Source organism: Cuculus canorus, chromosome 3, assembly GCF_017976375.1.
Source record: "Cuculus canorus isolate bCucCan1 chromosome 3, bCucCan1.pri, whole genome shotgun sequence".
NCBI lineage: Eukaryota > Metazoa > Chordata > Aves > Cuculiformes > Cuculidae > Cuculus > Cuculus canorus.
Window position 1 is genome coordinate 59,431,007 of NC_071403.1, and position 22,508 is coordinate 59,453,514.

The 22,508-nt window shown below is 35.4% G+C and overlaps 1 protein-coding gene across 14 annotated transcripts in view; it reads right to left on the reverse strand.

Annotated features, from left to right (window-relative positions):
- Window positions 1-22,508, reverse strand: part of WDR27 (WD repeat domain 27) — a 117,548-nt gene that overhangs the window by 88,076 nt on the left and 6,964 nt on the right. For 12 of the 14 annotated variants that reach the window (XR_008449226.1, XR_008449228.1, XR_008449227.1 and 9 more), the window contains 13 exons: window positions 22,167-22,240; window positions 21,183-21,297; window positions 19,706-19,838; window positions 17,591-17,694; window positions 17,081-17,148; window positions 15,767-15,900; window positions 14,310-14,386; window positions 11,651-11,729; window positions 11,083-11,154; window positions 9,786-9,889; window positions 8,394-8,483; window positions 3,458-3,579; window positions 2,602-2,735 (listed from right to left, as the gene is read on the reverse strand). Coding sequence is in view for 11 of the 14 variants with exons in the window: in XM_054063238.1 (XP_053919213.1) it covers window positions 2,602-2,735; window positions 3,458-3,579; window positions 8,394-8,483; window positions 9,786-9,889; window positions 11,083-11,154; window positions 11,651-11,729; window positions 14,310-14,386; window positions 15,767-15,900; window positions 17,081-17,148; window positions 17,591-17,694; window positions 19,706-19,838; window positions 21,183-21,297; window positions 22,167-22,240 (1,306 nt within the window). In the remaining 3 variants the exon portion in view is untranslated. The remainder of the gene's footprint in view (window positions 1-2,601; window positions 2,736-3,457; window positions 3,580-8,393; window positions 8,484-9,785; window positions 9,890-11,082; window positions 11,155-11,650; window positions 11,730-14,309; window positions 14,387-15,766; window positions 15,901-17,080; window positions 17,149-17,590; window positions 17,695-19,705; window positions 19,839-21,182; window positions 21,298-22,166; window positions 22,241-22,508) is intronic. The other 2 variants (XM_054063232.1, XM_054063230.1) reach the window with 1 other exon arrangement.

A 22,508-nucleotide genomic window follows, 5' to 3' on the forward strand; every position in this document is an offset into this window, starting at 1 on the left:
TGTCATGTCCTAATTAAGAATGCTTTGGGGTTATATCTAGCATCTTGAATCAGTTCCATTCAAGCACTCTTCCAAATTTGACTCAGAAGACTGAATGAGAGAGCTGCAAGAAACAGCAGGAATTATGTAGTGTTCCATAAAAGAAGGAAATGCTGGGACATGAACTGGAGGGAATTCACAAGGAAACATGAGAGCAAATTAAGCTTTAAGACCTTTTTTAATACATCTAAATAACCAGGTCTCAGACTGACTTATAGATTCATTGTAATGTCTACAACTGTGTGTTTGGTCTTTTGGTGCTAATAACCAAGAGAGTCTAATTGCATATTTTTCCGTTAGTGTTAAAGCATTAAGAATTATTGATTGCATCGTAATAACAAAATTCTGCTATAAGTACAATCTTACATACATACTTTTAATAGCTTTAAACCAGGATATTATGTGCTTCTACCAAAACAATTGGAGCAACACAGAACACAGTAAAAGTTCAGTGCCCAAATCTTTGCAAAACTGCTTGAGTGCATTCTACAATTACATCAAGTTCCATAGTGCCTTCAGTTTCTGAACTACCTTGAAGGTAATTCAGACCAGTCTTCCACAACAATTACTGCAGTATGGATTTTCTTCAGCTTCGTGGATACTTTCCTCTATGAGGCATGGGTATTTGTTAAAACAGGAGATATCTAGACCCAGCACATTATATACTACAATAAAAGTTCCCTATTAAAGCCTAAGCCCCACAATTTGAAGGAAAATATAATGTTGAATTACCATTTAGAACTTAAAGTAAACAGAAGAGGGAGGGATCTAGAAGAGCAGAATATTGTTCTCTGTCTTCTTTTTCTAAGTTCCTCCATGAGTGCCTGTATAATTTTAAGAGTTAAAAACGGTTATGAGAGAAGCAGTTCCTTGCCTCAGTCTCTTGTTTGTTTGGGCCAGGAACAGATTTCAAGCAAAGGTAGGAACAGGAAACACTTTTTGCGCCTTCCAGGTTCCAGGTTCCTTCTGCACTATTACACTTTGCTACAGGGTAAGCACTTCAGAACATGAGATCTCTGTTGAACTAGTTATGAGGGCGGGAGGGTGCAGGGGAATCCCTTCAAAAGAACTTATGTCTGTACTTCAGTATTTTCCTTTCATTTTATTCTATTAGTTTTACCCTCCTAATGTAATGTATATACTACAAAATCAAAGCAGGAAATTCTGTATTCCTTTATATTTAATTTTTCAGTCTATTTGTTTTACTACTATTCCAAACAGAGTATATGACTAAAATAATACAAGTAAGAGCCACAGCAACAACCTCTATTAAGAATTTTGACCAGAAACAGAAGGAAAAGAATCACAAATTACAGTGGATTAACTATAAAACCAAGCACGTGACTGAATGCCACAATTAATCATTTTGAAGAATTTACAAACAGAAGCTAGATCATAATCCTTAGCTACTTTTCAAAATAAGAAAGAATTGCTATCCTTAAAAAAAAAAGTGTATTTTTAAAGTGTATTATAATTTGGCATTTTTTTCCTCTGGTTTTTTTCCTGTATGAATGCTTAAATTTTCATTGAAGTTCCATGAGGTTCCTGCCTCAATCCAGAAAAGCACTCCTACTCAAAAACATATTTAAGCCTGTGCTTATTATGGTTTTCTGTACTGCAGCAAAACTACCAAGGAAATAGACCAGCTTTTCCCACCTAAAGACGGAGGACAATACTACTTAATAACATGAACAGATAGGACACACCATTCACAACACCAGCTAATAGACTTCAAGGTCGTAACCTTAATTCTGTTTGTTCTTCCACTAAAAATATAAAGTCATACTATCGCACAAAGAAAAATATCTCTTCAAGGTTTTATTAAACACTGTTATGTCTAAACATATACATATATACATGCGCATATATTTTTTTTGAATGTAATAAAAGTCTTATATACACAAATGCTGCTGAAAATCAGCAAAAGCAAATGAAAAGCAGATAAACTTAGTAGAAGGATACAGTTTTATTTCCAATTATAAACTAAATGAATAGAAAAGTATATCAGACATTTAATAAAATAACTGATCGCAAGTTAGGAAAAAAAGGATACCTAACAATGAAGAAACACAATGACAAAAGAGGATAATAAGAAAAGAAATTAGACACAATATAACAGTTGGAAAGTCAGCAAAAATTATGAAAGTGATCTACTTCCATTTGACAGAGAAGGAAGAAAACAGTCATGTCATGTTGGAGTCCCTGAAAGAAGTATATAGAAATATTCCCACAAAAGGAAGATTTGCAACAACTTCTCAAACATAAGACATTAATGCATACTAAGATGTAAACAAGCACAACAAGGTAGAGCTCAGAAGGTCCCAAATGGCAATAGTAATAGTAAAGCTGTATTTGCACCAAATGCAAATAATAATTGCACAATGAAAAATTATTTCATATTTCAATTTTTTTCTATTATGCCAGAACAAAGACCTTTTTACAATTAGCTTTTACTATTTATTCAACTTTTTTTCTTCTGTAAAACTCCTGCCCTTCACCCCACCTCACCATACAAAGATTCCCAGATCTTTCACTAGTCTGTTACTGAGAAATTTTACTCACCGTTTGATGTCATCCTTGGTTGTGTCTAGATGGAAACTTAGTAACTGAAATTCAGCTCCACAACACAGCAGTATGAATGAATCTACAAAATAAAACTGTGCAAAGCGTACGGTCTTATGGAACTTCTCTTTCCCCTGAAATACAAAGAAAAATAGTAAGAATGGATTCTAAGATTATGAATATTTTTTGTCTGAGATTCCTGGTGTTAATGCATAGCCTCCCTTCCATCCTGATTGTATGCCAGGAGGTTAACCTACTACATTAAGCCTTTCCTGGTTTTGACATCTATTAATCTAAAAATAAAGGGGTTTTTTTCTGCTTAAATTAGTTGGCAGCAAAGTTAATAGTATCTAATTGAATCTAATATAATCTAGCTTCATAATCTAAACTTCCATTTGAATTGTGGAGCAGACTGTAAAGTCAAGTAGAGCTGAGCCAATGAAAATAAGATATACAGAGCAGACAATAAAACTAAAACTCCCAGAAATGCCCAACAGTTTTGTCTAGAGACTGATTTTTTTTTTTTTCCCATAAATTGTCACAATAAAAGACTAATTTGAAGTCAATGGATACCACCCAGATCATAGTGGGAATTTGAATCACCACCACTCAGAAGGTCTGAAAATCAGTCTGTAAGTGCCATCCCTGGAGTTATTTAAAAGATGTATAGGCATGGCTCTTAGGGACATGGTTAGTGGTGGACTTGGGTTAACGGTTGGACCCAAGGATCTTAAAGATCTTTTCCAGCCTAAATTATTTTGTGATTCTGTGATTCTATAGAATTGTTAAAATGGAAGTAGGTGAAAGTGCAAAACAGTATCCTCTATGAAACAAAACTCACAGGGTTTTTAATTACCAGAATTAGGGCAGGTTCACTATTGCAGACTGACCAGATCCTTAAAGTTCTATCTTCTGAAGCAGAAACCAACCACTTGTTGTCATGACTCCAGCCAACAGAGTTAACTGCACCGTCATGACCTAATAAAAATAATACCAAATACCATAAAACTAGTTTCTTGCATTTCTACATTTCTCCAGAGTTAATTGTATTGTTTCAATATAATTTTATACAGTATTAAAATACATGCTAAATACAGGTCTCAAATGGTTGGATTAAAACTGGTAACAGTAAACCAGTTATTTTTTTCTTCCATCAAAAAATATGGAAAAATGTCTCTCATTAATAATCAAGTTTCAAAATTAAATAAGGTCAGAGAAATATCAAGTTATTCTATCTGAAATCTCATATGCATTTGTATGACATTACCTTCCTCACTAAAAGGGAATTCATATGAAAATGTCACAATAAATATAAAGGACACATTCACATTCTAAAAGAATAAAAGCTAGTATCTAAATTTTATTCAGCTTTCTGCAATTCAGATTTGTCTCAACTAGACCTACAAAAGAGTTCTAAACAAATACATAATAAAAAAATAAAATTCCTTCAAGTTAACAACAAAACCACATTCACAGATTTTACTGTCACAATAATATTAAAAAAATTCTGCCTCCACACCAAATAGAACTTGAAGCATAGAGGTTGTTATAAGGTTATTAGTAGTGCGTCTTACTGCAGAAGTTTTATTTCTGATATTTTTCATCAAATACTGACTATCTCAGAGTGAAGTGCTGAATTACATTAAAATTATTCCAAAGTGTGCCAAAGCACTCCACAGAAAATAAAAGTTTGATCAATTCCTAATGTTTCTAATTAAGTTTCTAAGGTGGGGAAAAGCTGCCTCCTGACGCACAGAGGTCCAAACATCAGTCTGAAAAAGACTACCCAAAGAGGAATATTCAGGCAATAATTTCATCTAATTTCATCCTTTTGTTGATAACAGAGTGAAGAAAACAACTGTCACTGACAACACAGCTAACAAAGATTTCAAAGCACAGCTGGAAGGATTAAGATCCTGATGACTTGCTACTACACCCAAATGGCAAAACAGGAAGGTTGTCATATAAGTCCACAGTGCTCTGCATCTGTTTGTTAGCCAATATTTGGCCCAAAACTGGGCATCTAACCCACAGTGTTGATGTTCCTGTGTTTATTTAGCTCTGACTGGTAAGATGTCCTGAGATTTTCATCCTAGAGAGCTTGGTTTCTGCACATTCCTAGTAACAGTGGGTTGGAAGTCTAGCAAAATTGCAGTTAGCACACTGGAGCTTGCAAAGATTGGTTTATACTTTGTCATGGGCCTGCAAGAAATGTACTGGTGTGGGAAGGTTGAGCCCAAAGAAAAATCCTGAATCCCAGGATAGTTACTTAAGCATTGAAGGCCTTCAGGATCTTCATCTTATTCTGAATGCTTAACTTCAAGTGCTTCAAAACTGATTTTTACAGAGCTGCAAAGTGATGGGATGAAGCCTTAAGGGGAAGGAAGAAAAGGCTATTGAGATGCAGAAGGATTTTATCACATAAAGCAATAAAGGAATTCACCATAGCTATGGCAAGTAAATAATTATTGTAGCAATCTCAGCAAGCGAACACCTGACTTTGACAAAGTTCAGTGTTTTAAAACACAAAAATATGAGCAATTACAGAAGAATCATCAAACTAATGTATCTACAGATAATAACAATTCTAACTCAAATTTTAGGAAGTTATTCGAAGAACATTTTCAAGACACATCCTCAAAATTATATTTAAGAAAAGATACACTATTTAAAAAGCGAATCTGAGTATTATATTACAATAGAATTTTATAATATATTAAACATGATCTGGAAACCACTTGAGACCTTGCAATATTTTATTTTATTTATTAGGCTTATATTACTGAGAACTGTTTTTGCCAACACAGTGAACCTGCTACTACAACAGCTTCTGCAGGACTGTCTCATTAGATAAACAAAATTTAACTGCCTGTGTAAAACTCACAGTATAAAGTATTATGATCTCCATAATATCACGCACAAATATCATTAAAATAGTCTCATAGAAGCAAAAAGCTTCTACGAGAAACAGACTTCACAGTTTGATGTCACACAATTAAAAGCAAGATTAGAAACTTACAAAGAAAGAACTTCAAAAGAAGAAACATCATCCATCTAGAGTTAATAATTTGATCTAAAATTATATTGAAGACAATATAAAAGGTCAAAAAAAGGTGAAAGCATGTCAAACAAAATTAACAAACCGTCGCCCATATTATTCTAATTTTTCCAGATGAAGTCTGTATAATTTCACGCAGACTTAAAACATTCAAAGTTCTTATGCTGCCCTCTTGTGCACATTTTCAATTTAGCAAATTCAAGTTTTCTATTAAAAAGTTGATTGGTTTAAATTACAGGAAGGCTAATCTAATTATCTCAGCATGTAAGATCTTCTATGACAACAAATATCTATAAAAGGCTTATGAGCAAGATATTTCAATTCCTAGTTACCAAAGACCTGTAGAATTTTCACCAGAAAACTGCATAGGTACTGCATAAGTACATTTATAAGTACTATACTTGTTTTATTCTTAACATAAAGACTTATTTGGAGGCTTTGGTTTTGTAAAAGCATTTGGAAGCTTTGAACTATCTACATAAAAAAACAAACAAAAAAACAAAAAAAACCCTAACCCAACAAACAAACAAAAGACAACAAACAAAACCTTACCAGAACATACTACAAAACTGTTTTCAAAGTGTTAAGGAACATGAGAAATTTCAGGAAAATCTGAGGTCTGGAAAATTAGAAGAGCCATGCAAAAAGCTTAAGAGTCTCTGCACACCAGGTGCCCAAATCGCAAAGCATAGTCAAGGAGATGCCAGATGGTTTGCAAAAGTCCAGTAAGATTCTAAACAGGCATCACTCAGGGTTCTCCAGTCCTGACGCATATTGAGAAAGACAGCAGCTGGTTTTGAAAAAGACTTCTTCAAAAAGGCCATGCTGGCTGTCTTTCAAAGCCAGCCAATATTACATGCGCTTCACTATGGGACAGCGACACTTGAAGAGCCAACGCTGAAGAAGAATGCATGTAGTAGTTCCTTAAAACTGTAACTGAGCACTTCAGGGAACAAAACTCAATAAATTAAGCTCATAGCAAAATTGCTCCTCTCTAACGGTGCATTATAAAAATATGATTTTTGATAACCAGCTTGATAATCAATATGATCTTGATAATTCACATGCTAATGCTGCATTGAAATTGAAAGTTTTTAACACAACAGATATCATTGTCATTCCTTGAAAAAGGAAGGTTTGTATTGCCATTGATTGCAGCTCTTATAAGAGCACTGCATTGTGGTTTTTAATGACAAGAAAATACATTTATTATCACACTTCAAAGCCAAAGGCATTTAAAGTAGAAAATAAATACATAATTTCATGATAACCTGAACTGTACAGAACTACATGATTGAAACAAGCACAGAAATGATGGTTTGTGGTTCCTACTCCCCTATAGTACAGTATCCACAGTATCTGACAGTTCCACATTTATGTTGCTTTTGAAAAGAACTGCATGAACACGGTCCACTCTTATGCTGCCTAAAGAGCCTGAAGTAGAACGTGGTTTATGCTTCTTTTCAAACTATACATCATAAAAAAGACAGAATAAACAACAAAAAAAAACCCAGACAGTAATGAAAAAGTTAAGGAAACTAATTAAACCAAATACTGTAGCAGTACTCTATCATTATTTTTATGGATGTTTGTAACAAGTAAGGGATGGAAATACAGAAATCAGATCTATTTTGGTTAATTGCATTTTTTAGAAATCCTGATCATCTAAAACAATGTTAACTTAAAAAATTATGTCAATAAAACTGGAAAATTTCATTCCTGCTTGCAGTTTATGTACTTGCGCTGTGAATTTGCTCAAATTAGTTGGTTGCTACATGAAGAAAAACATTTTTTAAAGTTTATGAACTTTCTGTTGTGGAAAAAAAAGACACAACTACCCTGCCCATACGGTATATTTTCATTGAGTTCCTAATACGAAAAGTATCAGTAATGTTACTTACACTAGTGGCTACAATGCCACAGCTTCTTCCACAAAATATAATGACAGTTACTCAAAAAAATCCTCCAGTTTTCAGAAATCGGTTATCAGATTTTTTAATTAGAAATAATTTTCTAAAATAACTTAAAAAAATCTACTTTTATATTTTTCAAGGCCTGCTGGTGGATAATAGTCATCTTCTACTAGGAACTTCTACTGTAAATCAGCCCTGCTATATGAATTTTGAGTCATAATATATATACTGTTATAAAAACCTGAACAAATAGTTCGTGTAGAAATTTAGAATTCATTTTTAACATATCTGCATTTTTAAGTAATGCACATGTTTGCAGACACATACACTTCTGCAGATACTAATTTCGCCATATGAATGGTCCCTTATTATTCAGAGAGACGTTCTTTAGAAGCAAACGAAACACATTTTTTGTGAAGTCATCACAGCTAATTTTTTGGCTAATGATCTATTACAATATATTACTACGATATGCACATATATTATCATTACCATATATTTGCTTTATTATTTTTATTTCCTTATTGTAATATCTATATACACAATGCAGAATACAATACACATGATGCAGATTGCAATATATATCAGGACATATTACTATCTGACTCCCAGAAAATGAGAAATGGGAAAACCTGGTAGGCACTTAAATTCCAGAATAAAATTAACCAATCAGAGAAACAACTTATACATCTTGAAGCAGAAGTATCCCCTCTCCCTGATTCTTCTTAAGGTGATGTAAGTGGGACCTTTTAATTACTACGCCTTTTTAGGTTAAACTCAATTATACACTATTGCTTGAATAATTTGATTTATACATTTACCTGAAAAAACATTATAGGTATCAGTGAGATCAGAACGGAATATTAGTACAGTCTTGTCAGTCAGGCCGCAAGCCAGCATCTCTCCATCACCTACACAGAAGAGTATATAATGATTTATATTTGAAAGAAACAAGGACCTAATATGCTGGGGTTTTTAATCATAAAATTCATATATGCCACTACACAAAACATAGACCAGATATTCATTTAATATAACACATATTTTGTATGAACATCACAAACTCATACTGCATAATTTGGTAGGAATTTGTGCACAATTCATTGCTTGTCTTAACATAGTCTCAAAAGAGCTATTCATCACAAGGCAGAAATTCACTTTACATGAAAAAAGTGCTATGAAATTTAAGTGCAGAAATGTTTAGAAGTCAGTCATTTAAAACTGCTTCTTTACAGTCTTTTTTTTTCCAATCTTTTTAAAGTCACATGACCTTTCCGTACACATAAGAATAAATAGCACATATTAGTCATTCTGAATCACTTCTTAAAGATGGTACATTTCTTCATAAGCTCATCCCAAAAGCTACCCAAGTGCAGTCAGACTTTTCATTTATACTGGTAATCAGCAGGGGCACACAATAACAGGATAAACTCCCTTAATGTTTAGACAATGGTAGTGATTTGTTAAATTTAACTGTTCACTTAAATTTTTTTCTGAAAAAATAAAAGAATAAAGAGCAGATAAATGAAATTATGGGAAATAATAAGTGAGGGTGGAGGAAGAGGAAACAGTAGTGAGAGGAAGTAAGGAAATGAAGTGCAGAATTCAAATCAATGCTACTAGGTTCACTGTGGAAAGTATTTTTGAAAGAGACATGACCTGAACACCCCCTTCATAAATCTCCTGAGCACCTTTACAAAGGGAGAGGGAATATGTCATGCTTGACTTCACTTCTCTAAAGCAGTTATGAAAAAAACCATTCTCTGGATTATATGCAAGAATTCCCTTTTTTATACTTATATATATATAAAAACTGAAGAATTTTGACATAAGGAATAGAAGTATTATGATTCTTTTGAAACCTAACTTAAGTTTTTAATACTAAAGACACTGAATAAACGTCTCAGAAAATAAATTCCTTAGTGAAAGAACTTGTTAGGCTACCAATATTCAAGTTGTAGTGGGAAAGCCATAGAATAAGTACAAAAGGAAACAAGACACAAAATCAGAGAAGAATCAGAATCCAATACGTGTCAGCAGCTTGAATGCTTTTGCAAGTTAAAAAATTATGATCTAACAGTACATGGTACTGCCAGAAAGTTTTCTGGTAATTTGTCTAGTAAATCAACGGCCTTAATAAAGCATGTCACATAAGTACTGTTCTTCTTACTCAACACTGGCACAACTGTGCATTTTACAAATCCTATACATACCAGAGTACTGGATGCAACATATTGGGGTTGGTTTACAAGTAACAGATATCTCTTTCTCACATTTGACCGGAGGAGAACTTTCCAATGGATAGTCTTTATTTTTACTTCAAAGAAGGAAAAAAGAGAAAAAGAGGAAAAATATTAAGATATCTAAATCTACTACATTTTCATTTCAGTTATGAAATAAATGTGCTTTGGGAGCTATTCAAAACATTGTTACATAAATATTTCCTGGAAAAGTTATGTTAAATCCAAAATAAGAGGCGGAATGAATTTTAAATTCATCCTTAACTTAATCCTATCACCAACTGTTACAAATTCATGAGGTCAAGAATTAACATGGACTTGCACATAAAATCAAACTTCTTAAGTTGCACACCTCTATATTAAAAGTATTTAAAGAATGCAAATTCTACCTTGCTGTGACAATAAACAATATGAAAAATACCTCCATATGTAAAAATAAGGATTACATTGATCATCTATTCAACAAGATACTAAAAATACCCCACACAAAACTTAAAGTGCTAAATAGCTTAACTTATCACAAAATAGCACAAATCAATCTTGAAATCATCTGAAGTGCTCATCTAAAGATTCGCCCATGTGTGCAGGGATAACAAAAACTCAGTCTTGAGCTATTAGGTGTTTAAGAAACAGGGTTTTTTAAAAAAAGAAAAATGATGGCATTATTCTTTCTTTACTTTTATGTTTGTATTATGTAGAACAAAGACACTATATAATCCAAAGAGAAAAAACTATGTGTAATATCACTATTTAACATACCTCACCCGTTAGCACAAATGTCCAGAGTCATGATGAATCGCCTGGTCAAATTGTACCATTACGTATAATCTGTTTAAATCCACTAAAGTAAGTTTGCATTAGCTTAATATAAAGTGGTTTTAGGGTCATGACACGAATCAGCTAAGTCTCACTGCGCCACATTCAGTTGTATTTCTAATTAGAACTGCAGCTCAAGAACATGTTGCAACTTAGACTCCAACCATATTTAGCACCTGTTATTCTTTCTAGCTTTCTAGCAACAAAAATCCAAGAAAATAGATGTGTACATTTTCTTTTCTATGTAAGACTTACTCAAATTTAATTGCTAGTGATAACACAAATCACTTGCTACAGTCATTTTATTTCAAATTTACAAAAACTTTTAGTTCCACTGATACTCCTAGCCAAAAAGTTCCAATTAGAAAAGAACTACAAGCCATCTTTCCAGCAGAACTGTATTTATCCTCATTTTAATTTATTCCTCCCCTAACAGACTTGCCAGATTACCTACCATTTACAACTGGTCTTCCTCTTTGATACCTCACTTTTCTTCAGGTTACTATTTGGAGAAAACATGGTCGTTCTACAACAAAGCACATAGACTGTTCTATATGAAACATTACATGTTGCATGAGAGAAATAGTTCACATCAAAAAAAAGCAATCCTACTTCCTTCTTATTATTATTATGTCTATTAATAATGTCAGTAGGTGAGATAATGTACACATTGATGACAATATAAATTTGTAATTATCTATTGCTCGAGTTTGCACCTAGGTTTTGCTTTCTGTGAGTTGGATAATGCATTCTGAAGGTCAAAATCCATTCATATAAAGTTCTTAAGATTTCTTTCTGCAAGCTCAAGAAACAAGAGTTTAATTACATGAAAAAGATAGGATGTCTAGTATAGATTTTGAAAGGAGTCAAACACTAACCAGAAGCTGTGAAAATTTTGGTTTATGACATTTCTAATTTTTTTTGGTTTATAATAGCATTTTTTTTCCACGGGTCATGAGACTACATGGCTCTGTTATGTGACAATACATCATACCTCCATAAAACAGACAATATCTACTCACTGTGGTACTGCTGTATAACCTGATGACTTAATTTTATTATGGAAAACCAGTGGCTGATCTTTCACTGTGCTTTTCACTCCTGTGGCAAAATAATTCAATTTTCATTAAATTAACATTATATTTTTACAGTGAAGGTAGATACTTAGTTAAGCTACCGCAGTAGAAATAGTGTGTTACAAAACACATTTATAATCAATCAATCTAAAATAATGATACCTCGAAAAAAATACAAACTGTTACACTACATAACAACTATCTTCCAATAACATCAATGAGTAGAAACTTCTTTAAACGTTTAATAAACATGAATATTGCTCTGAGGAGCTTTTTTCATCATTTGTTCACAGATGTGTTTTGTAGTTGCCTATTTTATGCTTAGACTTACACACACTACCTACAGTATTTTCAAACCTTGGTTTTGGAATACGAAATGAATCTAAAGGTCATTAACAAACTGGCTGGTGGGTACACATAAATGTTTGGGGTTTTACATGGCTTAAGTAACACATTATCAGTGTCTGCATTCACATTGCTAAACAAGAACCCCGAAGGGCAGCCTCCAGCCCAAAACTAAATATGAGCATTTCATATCAGCAGAAACAACATAATTAAATGAACGGTGTAAAGGGGGAAATCTTGTTGATATTCCCACAGGGAAAACTTCAGGTGCATGGGGAGTGATGTCATGGGCACATTTACTATGCTGAGAATAGAAGTTCCTTCAACTCCCACCAACTATCCTTTCTCTTTATGTAGCAACCAGGCAGAAAAAAGTCCTTCCTGGGAAGCTCCCAGTACCACTTCCTATAAAAGACCATAGGATTTTCTTACAGCACCTAATCTACTTGAGTGTGAAGTATCAACAAGAGTAGTAGAGGCATCATTTGGTGGTCAATGGAGTTAACTCCAGCTGGAGGCCAGTCACAAGTGGAGTTCCTCAGGGCTCAGTACTGGGTCCAGCTCTGTTCAATGTCTTTATCAATGACCTGGATGAAGGCATCGAGTGCACCCTTAGCAAGTTTGCAGATGACACTAAGCTGGGAGGAAGTGTCGACCTGCTGGAGGGTAGGGAGGCTCTGCAAAGGGATCTGAACAGGCTGGACTGCTGGGCCGAGACCAATGGGAAGTGGTTTAACAAGGCCAAATGCCGGGTCCTGCACTTGGGGCACAACAACCCTATGCAGCGCTACAGACTGGGGGAAGAATGGCTGGAGAGCTGCACAGAAGAGAAGGACCTGGGGGTGCTGGTTGACAGCCGACTGAACATGAGCCAGCAGTGTGCCCAGGTGGCCAAGAAGGCCAATGGCATCTGGGCTTGTATCAGAAATGGGGTCACCAGCAGGTCCAGGGAGGTTATTCTCCCTCTGTACTCAGCACTGGTGAGACCGCACCTCGAGTACTGCGTTCAGTTCTGGGCCCCTCACCACAAGAAGGATGTTGAGGCTCTGGAGCGTGTCCAGAGAAGAGCAACAAAGCTGGTGAGGGGGCTGGAGAACAAGTCTTATGAGGAGCGGCTGAGAGAGCTGGGGTTGTTTAGCCTGGAGAAGAGGAGGCTGAGGGGAGACCTTATTACTCTCTACAACTACCTGAAAGGAGGTTGTGGAGAGGAGGGAGCTGGCCTCTTCTCCCAAGTGACAGGGGACAGGACTAGAGGGAATGGCCTGAAGCTCCGTCAGGGGAGGTTCAGGTTGGATATCAGAAAAAAATTCTTCACAGTAAGAGTCATTGGGTACTGGAACAGGCTGCCCAGGGAGGTGGTCGAGTCGCCTTCCCTGGAGGTGTTTAAGGAACGGGTGGATGAAGTACTTAGGGACATGGTTTAGGGAGTGTTAGGAATGGTTGGACTCGATGATCCAATGGGTCCTTTCCAACCTTGTGATTCTGTGATTCTGTGATTCTGTGATCAGTGCTGTGTCCCCAAAGCAGTCTGGAATTCTAGCTAAAGCAATATAGATGCATTCTCGTAATATCATACAACACTAAAGACAAGCCTTTGACATTCTACAGATCCAACAAGGATAATCAGTATAGTAAAACCAGACTATTTCTATATGTCTACAGCTACCAGTGTTTTTATATCTTTCCTAAATAAATGGTGATGAAGAAAAAAATATTTTGCAGATTTTTTTGGACTTTGCTTTACTGTTGGTAAGCAAAGAATATACAAGTGCTTGAACAGCAACTGGAAGTCAGACCTTTTGTTTCCAAACATTGAGGCAAAAATTAATTTCCTAAACTTGTATTGACAAAAGACTATTCTGGACAATAAAATTAATTAAAACAGGTAATCAAAGTTGAGAAAAAAATTACAAATTATACAGAAAAATTGATTACAACCTGTGGAAAAAGAATGACTCATGAAAAATGTAAACATTCTACACTCTATTTTTTTTTTAACATCCACGGAAAGTTCCCAGAGAACTGTTTTTAAAAGAAGAATAATATCCTATAACTATCATTCTCAATACAAACACATAGGTAGGATATGAATTACTACTAGAAGTATAAAATTCTTCTTACTAAAATAAAAATGTCATACAATATATATTTAAAACAGAAATAAACATTTTGATTTTATTAGGTACCAGCCAGTGGTGAGTCAGTTACTGTCATTTAAATTATAATTTATTAATTCATTTCAAGGTTGGTTTATACCTACCAAGTTTTTTAGTAGAAGGTTCTTTCACGTTTTTCTTTAAGGTTTTGCACAATGGAGAATTTGTCAATAAAGAACACCTAAATTATAAACCCAAGCACAAAAATTGATCAATGCAACAAACAAAAGCATCATATTAGGCAAAGGTGTCAGAACTTCCTTTTATCTATTTGCCTACATGTGTCTATGTATACCTGTGATACCAGTGCAGTTTTTATCAATATAAATCAGGCATAGTGTATTAGTTATCAGCACAGAGACCCAACAGCACAAACAAGCCTTGGCCCTTATTATATTCACAGACCATTGCATTTACATGTTAAATATCATTCCCATAAATATTCACTAATTATTTTATTACAAACACTGAAATCTGTACTTCAGTGTATATTGTAGGGTTTTTTCATTGATTCAAGACTGCTGGAAACCATTTACAGGCATATGAAGAACAAGAAAACAGAACTCAGCATGGATTCATCAAGGAAGCCATGCTTGATCCACTTGATAAACATCTATGATGAAATAAGTGGCTTGGTAGATGAGTGGAGAGCAGTGGATATTGTCTACTTTGACATCAGTAAGGCTCTCCCCACTATCTCCCATAAGATCCTCACAGACAAGCTCACAAAGTATGGGCTGGATGAGCGCACGGTGAGGTGGGCTGAAAACCAGCTAAACAGTCAGGACCAGATGGTGACGATGAGTGGCACAAAATTCAGTTGGTGGCCAGTAGCTAGTGGAGTACCCCCAGCGTAAATATGGGTTCCAACTCCGTTTGACATCTACACCAATAACAGGGATGAAGGAGCAGAGTTTAGCACTACCATACTTGCTGATGACACAAAACTGAGAGGAGTGTTTGATACACCAGAAGGTTGCACTGCCATCCAGACATTCACAGTCTGGGGAAACGGGCTGTCAGAAACCTCACGAAGTTCAACAAGGGTAAGTGCAAAGTGCTGTACCTAAGGAGGAACAACCCCAAGCACCAGCATATGGCTGTAATAAAGACAGCCAGGCTCTGTGCCCAGTTCCCACTGAAAGGACAAGAATTAATTGGCAAAAACTGAAATACAGGAGATTCTCTCTGAACACCAGGAAACACATTTTTCCATGAGGATGACTGAGCACTGGCACGGGTTGCCCAGAGGGGGTATGGAGTCTCCCTCCTTGGAGATATTCCAAAACTGTTGGGACTTGGTGCTGGACAACTGGCTTTAGGTGACCCTGCCTGAGCTGAGCAGTTGGACAAGATGACCTACAGAGGTGCCTTACAACTTCAACCATTCTGTGATTTCTTCCACTTGATAAAAGGAAAGCATTTCCTTGACAGGAAAACAAGCAAAATAAAACCGTGTCAACAAACAGCACTGTACAAAACCATGTGATGCACTTCAGTGTCAGGAAAACAAATGCATAATCCAACTCAGAGGAAAAAAAAGTTTAAAGTTATTCTGCACCTGGCAATAACTGACAGACTGTTCTCATTTTCACGTCGGAGAAAATCACTCTGCTGAGTTCTCACCAATGCAGCAAGGTTGATTTCCAACACAGCAATCATATCTTCAAACATTGAGGTGATCAAGCAGAAAACCTGCAGCAATTAAACCATAGCATAACACTTCATTACCTTCAAAATTTAAGTTCTCACACTGAAGCATTTGTAATGGAAAATAAAATCACTGTCATTCATGAAAATTATTAAAAAATATCCATGGGTATAGTCTTGCAGAGTATTAAATGGTAAAAAGTGCTGTCTTTCAAAAATATGGTTATGTTGCATAATTATGTGTTTTAACAGACTTGCACATCCAACAGTCACAAGAATTCCAATACTTTCTACGATGGAGTTATTTCTGCAGTAAGCATTGTGAGAAAAGAAGCAACCATGGAAGAAAGACTGGTCTCAGAGACATGCTGAGAACATGCTAGGAAGAGAATTTAAAACAAAATGTTCTTTGAAACAAAGCACTCCTACATTAAATATGCAGAAAGGCCTAGATTTAGCTCAGTTCTGTAGGAAAATTGTAACATCAAAAATGGAGTATAAAAATAAGAATGCCTTTCATTTCTTCAAAAGCACTTTTAGTGACTTTCCACAGAAATTTTCTCACAGCTCAAATAGTTTTCACAGGTTTCTTGGAAATCATTTGAATCATAGAATCACTAGGTTGGAAAGGACCAACACCTCCAGAGATGGTGACTCAACCACCTCCCTGGGCAGCCTCTGCCAGTGCCTGATGACCCTGTCCAAGAAATTTTTTTTCCTGATGTCCAGCCTGAACCTCCCCTCACGCAGCTTGAGGCCATTCCCCCTGGTCCTGTCCTCTGTCACTTGGGAGAAGAGGCCAGCTCCCTTCTCTCAACCACCTTTCAGGTAGTTGTAGAAAGCAATCAGGACTCCCCTCAGCTTCCTCTCTCCAGGCTAAACAACTCCCTTTGTTTGAGAAACAAAGTGTAACAATGCTTATATCTTTTTTTCCCTAAAAGATCACTTCTGCTCCTCTAATGGTCATTCTTGGCTTTCAAGGTACACACTGAACACCATTAAAAAAAATTCACCTTTCACTTATTCATTGCTTTGGACAGTATATAAATTGTGAGAGCTTTAAAACTACCCAACTGTTTAAACTAGTAGATTCCATAAAGAAGAATCAGCCTTCTTCAGAGAAAAAAATGTGTAATTCACATAAAGCAAAACAAATGTGTACATTAATCTGTAAGTAAATGGAAATGTAAACATTCCATTAAATCAATGTCTACTATATACTCACCTTTCCATCAACTGCCTTCCTTGTCAATGCACACGATCCAGCAAAACGAATGCTGAGGTCACTGTAATCTTTACCATAAAGAACATAGTGCTGTAAAATTGTATTTGCATTTTGAAAGAAAAAACTATCACTAAAACAGAAAAAAAAATTACTCATACTAATCTGACACCATCATAACCTGCTGTCTTCGGTGTATACCCTTCTAGCTTACCCCCACATTGTAAAGTAGGAACAGAATAACACTCCTTGCATTTAGCATTCATAAACTGCAAAATCAGATAAAAAAATCATTGCTAGCCACTACAGAAATCTAGTGCTGACATATATTCTGAGACAAGTCAGTAATGCCAGAAAAACATACAGAAATTAATTAGAAAAAAACATTGTTTTAAAAAACACTTCATTTCTACTGTAGTCTGCTATTTTACAAACAAATACTTATACTATTTATATCAAATAATAAAGAAAAGCAATCACTTCATGGTATAGCCAGATATTTTAGAATCATACCTTTGTAAGACAAAGAAGCTTCTAATTCAAAGTTTGCCATATTAATTATTAACAAGCCAGTAGAGCTTCCTATCCAAAAATAGCTAGTATTTAGGGCAGAAGATCTATTAAAAAAAAAGGAGAAAAAATTTATTCTGATAGCTGAAAGGGTAAATAGTCCTTAGATGTACAATGCCAGGCAGTACGAGGTGAGTTTTGGAAAGTGATGCCATGCCAATTCAGACAATTATTACAATTAATCTATTACTGTGGCAACCATGTCCAAAAAGGGCATTGAAAAAGAAATTACTTTGAATTTCAGAAAAAGCAAATGTATAACATATTACAGAAAACATGCCTTATACAAGATGCAAACTCTTCTAGCCAGACATGTAGAGATAACTTGTTCGTGAGCTATAATTGGCTATGCAAGGAGGGAATTGATAGTAATTGGCTCTAGACTATCAGTATAGAAAAACATACTAAGAGCCAATAACTATACAAGAAGGTAATTCAGATCAGAAGTAAAATCGAATGAGTCACTTGCTGGAACAATTTAACTAGGGACATGGTGGATTCTTCATCTTTGGAAAACTATCCATCTTTAAAGCTGTCCTGTAGTTCAAATCAAACCTATAGTTTTAATATATAGTTTTAATTCGCACCTCGAATACTGTGTTCAGTTCTGGGCCCCTCACCACAAGAAGGATGTTGAGGCTCTGGAGCGTGTCCAGAGAAGAGCAACAAAGCTGGTGAGGGGGCTGGAGAACAAGTCTTATGAGGAGCGGCTGAGAGAGCTGGGGTTGTTTAGCCTGGAGAAGAGGAGGCTGAGGGGAGACCTTATTACTCTCTACAACTACCTGAAAGGAGGTTGTGGAGAGGAGGGAGCTGGCCTCTTCTCCCAAGTGACAGGGGACAGGACTAGAGGGAATGGCCTGAAGCTCCGTCAGGGGAGGTTCAGGTTGGATATCAGAAAAAAATTCTTCACAGTAAGAGTCATTGGGTACTGGAACAGGCTGCCCAGGGAGGTGGTCGAGTCGCCTTCCCTGGAGGTGTTTAAGGAACGGGTGGATGAAGTGCTTAGGGACATGGTTTAGGGAGTGTTAGGAACGGTTGGACTCGATGATCCAATGGGTCCTTTCCAACCTTGTGTGATTCTGTGATTCTGATTCTGTGAATGAAGACAAAGTTTTGGTGATTTGAGAGTGGTATTATACAAGCAACAAAACTGACTGTAATAATTCATATTCTGGCCTTAGAGCTCTAACATTCCAATAAAGTATATCTGAGATGTGCATCTTAAAAATCCAGTTTCACATACAGACAAACAAAATTATCTAAGTTTGCTGGGTATTTTCCTTGCCTTTTTACCAAAAAATGTTTATATATCTAACCAGGCAGTTATACCCATACAATCCACCACCGGGCAAAGGGTGATAGAAGTGTTTCCTAAAATACGGTGTGGCTGAGAAATTTATGAAAATGACCATCATAAATAACAAAAAAATCCAAGTCATTCTAAGTATCTGGCACTATCCTGGACAGATTCACAGGTATCTGATAATATAGCTAAACTCCTCTTCAGGAAAGAAATGTAATATAAGCATTAATTTAGGCATCTCTCCTCCACATGTCCTAACAATTCTATGGGAAGGAGTAAAAACATCATGCTTTGAAATGTCTGTCTCTCTGACAGAAGTCTGGCTAGAACAGGCTATGCAGTTCAAAAGTTATTTAAATTTAGAAGGCCGTCTGACACAGGCAAATTGATTATATCAGACTTATTTCCTTAGGAAAGCAAATTAAAAATAACCTGGGCTTTTAAATGTTAATTTGCTTCTCAACTATTTGTTTTAATTTATCTTCCCTGATCAACTACTATCAATAGATACTAAAATGGACATTCCCAATGCCATCTTCAAAAATTATTTCTCTGATAGAAGTCAGTTTTAACTTCGTATGTTTGTGTATACTTTCTACTTAAAAGCAGGCCACAGAAACTTGTACTAAATGCATTCTAACTCTCCTGTTCAATTTTTTTTGAAAATAGTACATAGAAGTGAAAATAATCTCAGAACAAACAGGGAAAGCTAGGAAAATATTCCAGCCAAACACTTGGTATTTTAAAGGACTTACTTGTTTTCTTCATTATGGAAACATACTAAAAAGTCACAGGGTTCAATTAAGAGGACAGGCAATGATGTTTCCACTGATCCTTCTGGTCTCACATTGTTTGTTTTGCAAAGCTTGGAAGTATTTTGCTCTTTACCTAAGAAAGACAATCAGCAATACTACCTATCAAAAAACAATTAAATAAGGGAAACAGACAGGATTTAAGGGAGAATCAAAGTAGTAAAGTAGCAAAAACTAAGACTACACTCCAGAATTTTCTGTTTCAAAAGATGGATATATCCAAAGAGTCAGCCTCCTGAAATCCCTTTCCTAATTATTATGTTATTTTTAGCACCATCTTCATTCAAATACCTATATATAAAACCTAAAGAGCCTGCTTAAAGACTTTAGGCAGAATTTAGTTATGTTCAACTCAAATAGTGACTCTGAAAGCCATATTCCAACAACCTTTAAAAACACTGGTTACCTTTCCACTTCTTAGTCTGAAAATTCCCTTGACACTAAAGTTACAAAGTAATCCAAAACCAAGATGTAAAGCCATCTCAGTTTCATCTTCCCACGGAGTCTCTAATCCACCATGCATGTGAGGTTCACACCTTGGAACTACTAGCACTGAATTCAGTGTTAGGCATAGACCCTACATTACTCTCTGAAACACCCAAAGATGAAAGTGATCTCCAAATATTTAAAAGCATGACAAGAAATGTAGCAGTCTTTCTCACTAGGTAAGGACCTTAGGATTTTGAAGCTGGACCACTAGGCAGCTAAGAATAGAACAGTCACTGAAGCCAGAAAAAGAGCAAACACGGAAAAACCAGATCTCCCTCTCCCTAAAGAAAGCTCCCTCTTATTTGCCTTTAAGAGGACCTCAACTCACTTCAGCTAGAGTGCATGTAATCTGATTGCCTCATTTGGGAACACAGAATCACCTTACTGAGGTTACTAGTGCAGCCTTTAAAGACTTACAAGCAGTCTGTGTTATACCACTAGAAACACCACAGCCAGGGAAATGTCATATCGTGGAGGCACTGGTACTAATTAAATAAATAAATACATAAAATAAAATAAAATAAAATAAAATAAAATAAAATAAAATAAAATAAAATAAAATAAAATAGAGAGATTCCTAGAAGCTTCAAAGGTAACTGTGAAATGCTACTTCACTTAAACAATGGAAGAATTTTGAGGCACTGATTCTGTTCTCGCTAAAGCCTTGGGCAATGAACTCAATAAAACCCAAATACTTAATAGTTCGCATCATGCAATGTTTTATAAGCAGACACATAGCAGACATACATGCATAATTCCTTCCATATATGTCAATAACCAACTTGACATCAGCTTCAGTAAGACTTCCACATCACAGTCTGAGACTCATACCTTTATCACTTATAATACATACTCAAGGTATAAAACCCACACACTCAGTAGCCATTAGCAACTAGAACAGACCATAAACAGAATTCTAGTGCTGTGCTACCTATTTCTTTTCCAGACTTCCACACTCTATTACAGAATTTCTCTTGCTTTTTCTTTAAGTTGATACGTGCCACAAAACGGTAATTATGATCACTGATTAAACTGAAGATCCAAAGCTGCAAAAAAAGAAAAAGCAATTGCAATAACCTTTTGACACCAAACATAAAGATTATATGAATGCAGACTAAACATCCACTGTTTAAAACTGTTTATGTAACTAATAAAGTTTTGTACCTAGAATCTCATCTTGGACCAGAAATTCAATTACAGGTTTGAATTATATATCATATAATCACAATATATTCAGTATTACTGAAAGCAGCCATTATTAGTTTGAACTGCACATCCAATTCCCACAAATTTATATCTTTGAAAAAAACTCCTCATCAACTGTTTGCTATAGTTAAAAATTACAGGTAACCTGCATGAAATTCCTTGCTGAGTCAAGAACGTGATTTCCATTTTTGGTCATCACTATATGCAAATCTTTAGTTTTCTTCACAATTCCCTGAGTAGTAACACTGAAGGAAAACAACTGGAAAATCTCATGTTCTTAATATTAAATTAAAGAGGAGGTGAAATACATATTCACATTTATCAAATTTTGATTAGAATTCCAAGATAGTGAAATCACAGTCACTTCCATTTATTCTCATGTCTCATTCCTTGGCGCAAATAGGAGAATTCTTTTTTCCTCCATTTTTCTTTTAAAAGAGATATATTTATAGCTTCTGAGTGTACTTCTCATATAATAACTGATTGTGTTCTTAAAAACTTTCCTGGTTTTCAGGAAAAAGTTTCCATTTTGCAATAGAGGTCTCATATACCATATGTTTGTGCACAAACGAATTATGTTTATTAAAATAACTGTTGTTTGAACTGTTGTTTAAACATGTATGAAGATTGTGAAGCTTTTTTTAAGCAGATATATTAATAGTAGTAGACTGTTTTGATATAGGGATTAAGTTAAGTGCGTAACACTTACCTGTCCCTCAGCACATCCAGTGATAATCTGTTTATTTTCTTCATCAATTAGCAGACTTAGCAAAGGACATGCTGCTTAAAAAAAAACAATAAAATTATTTCCAGAGTAGACAAAAATCAGATATTTAATTAAATACATGATTCAAAATTGAATCCTCCTGTTCATAAAGATGTCTGATAAAATCCCTTACTGCAATTGTCATGGTTGCACTATGCTTTGTGGCTTTAGCTTTTAGTTCACATGAAGTCATCTAATAACACCTATGTACAAAGCTTAGCAACCAATCTCTATGCAGCTCATGCCCCCAGTGTGTGCTCCAGTCACCAGTAAGAGCACCACAAG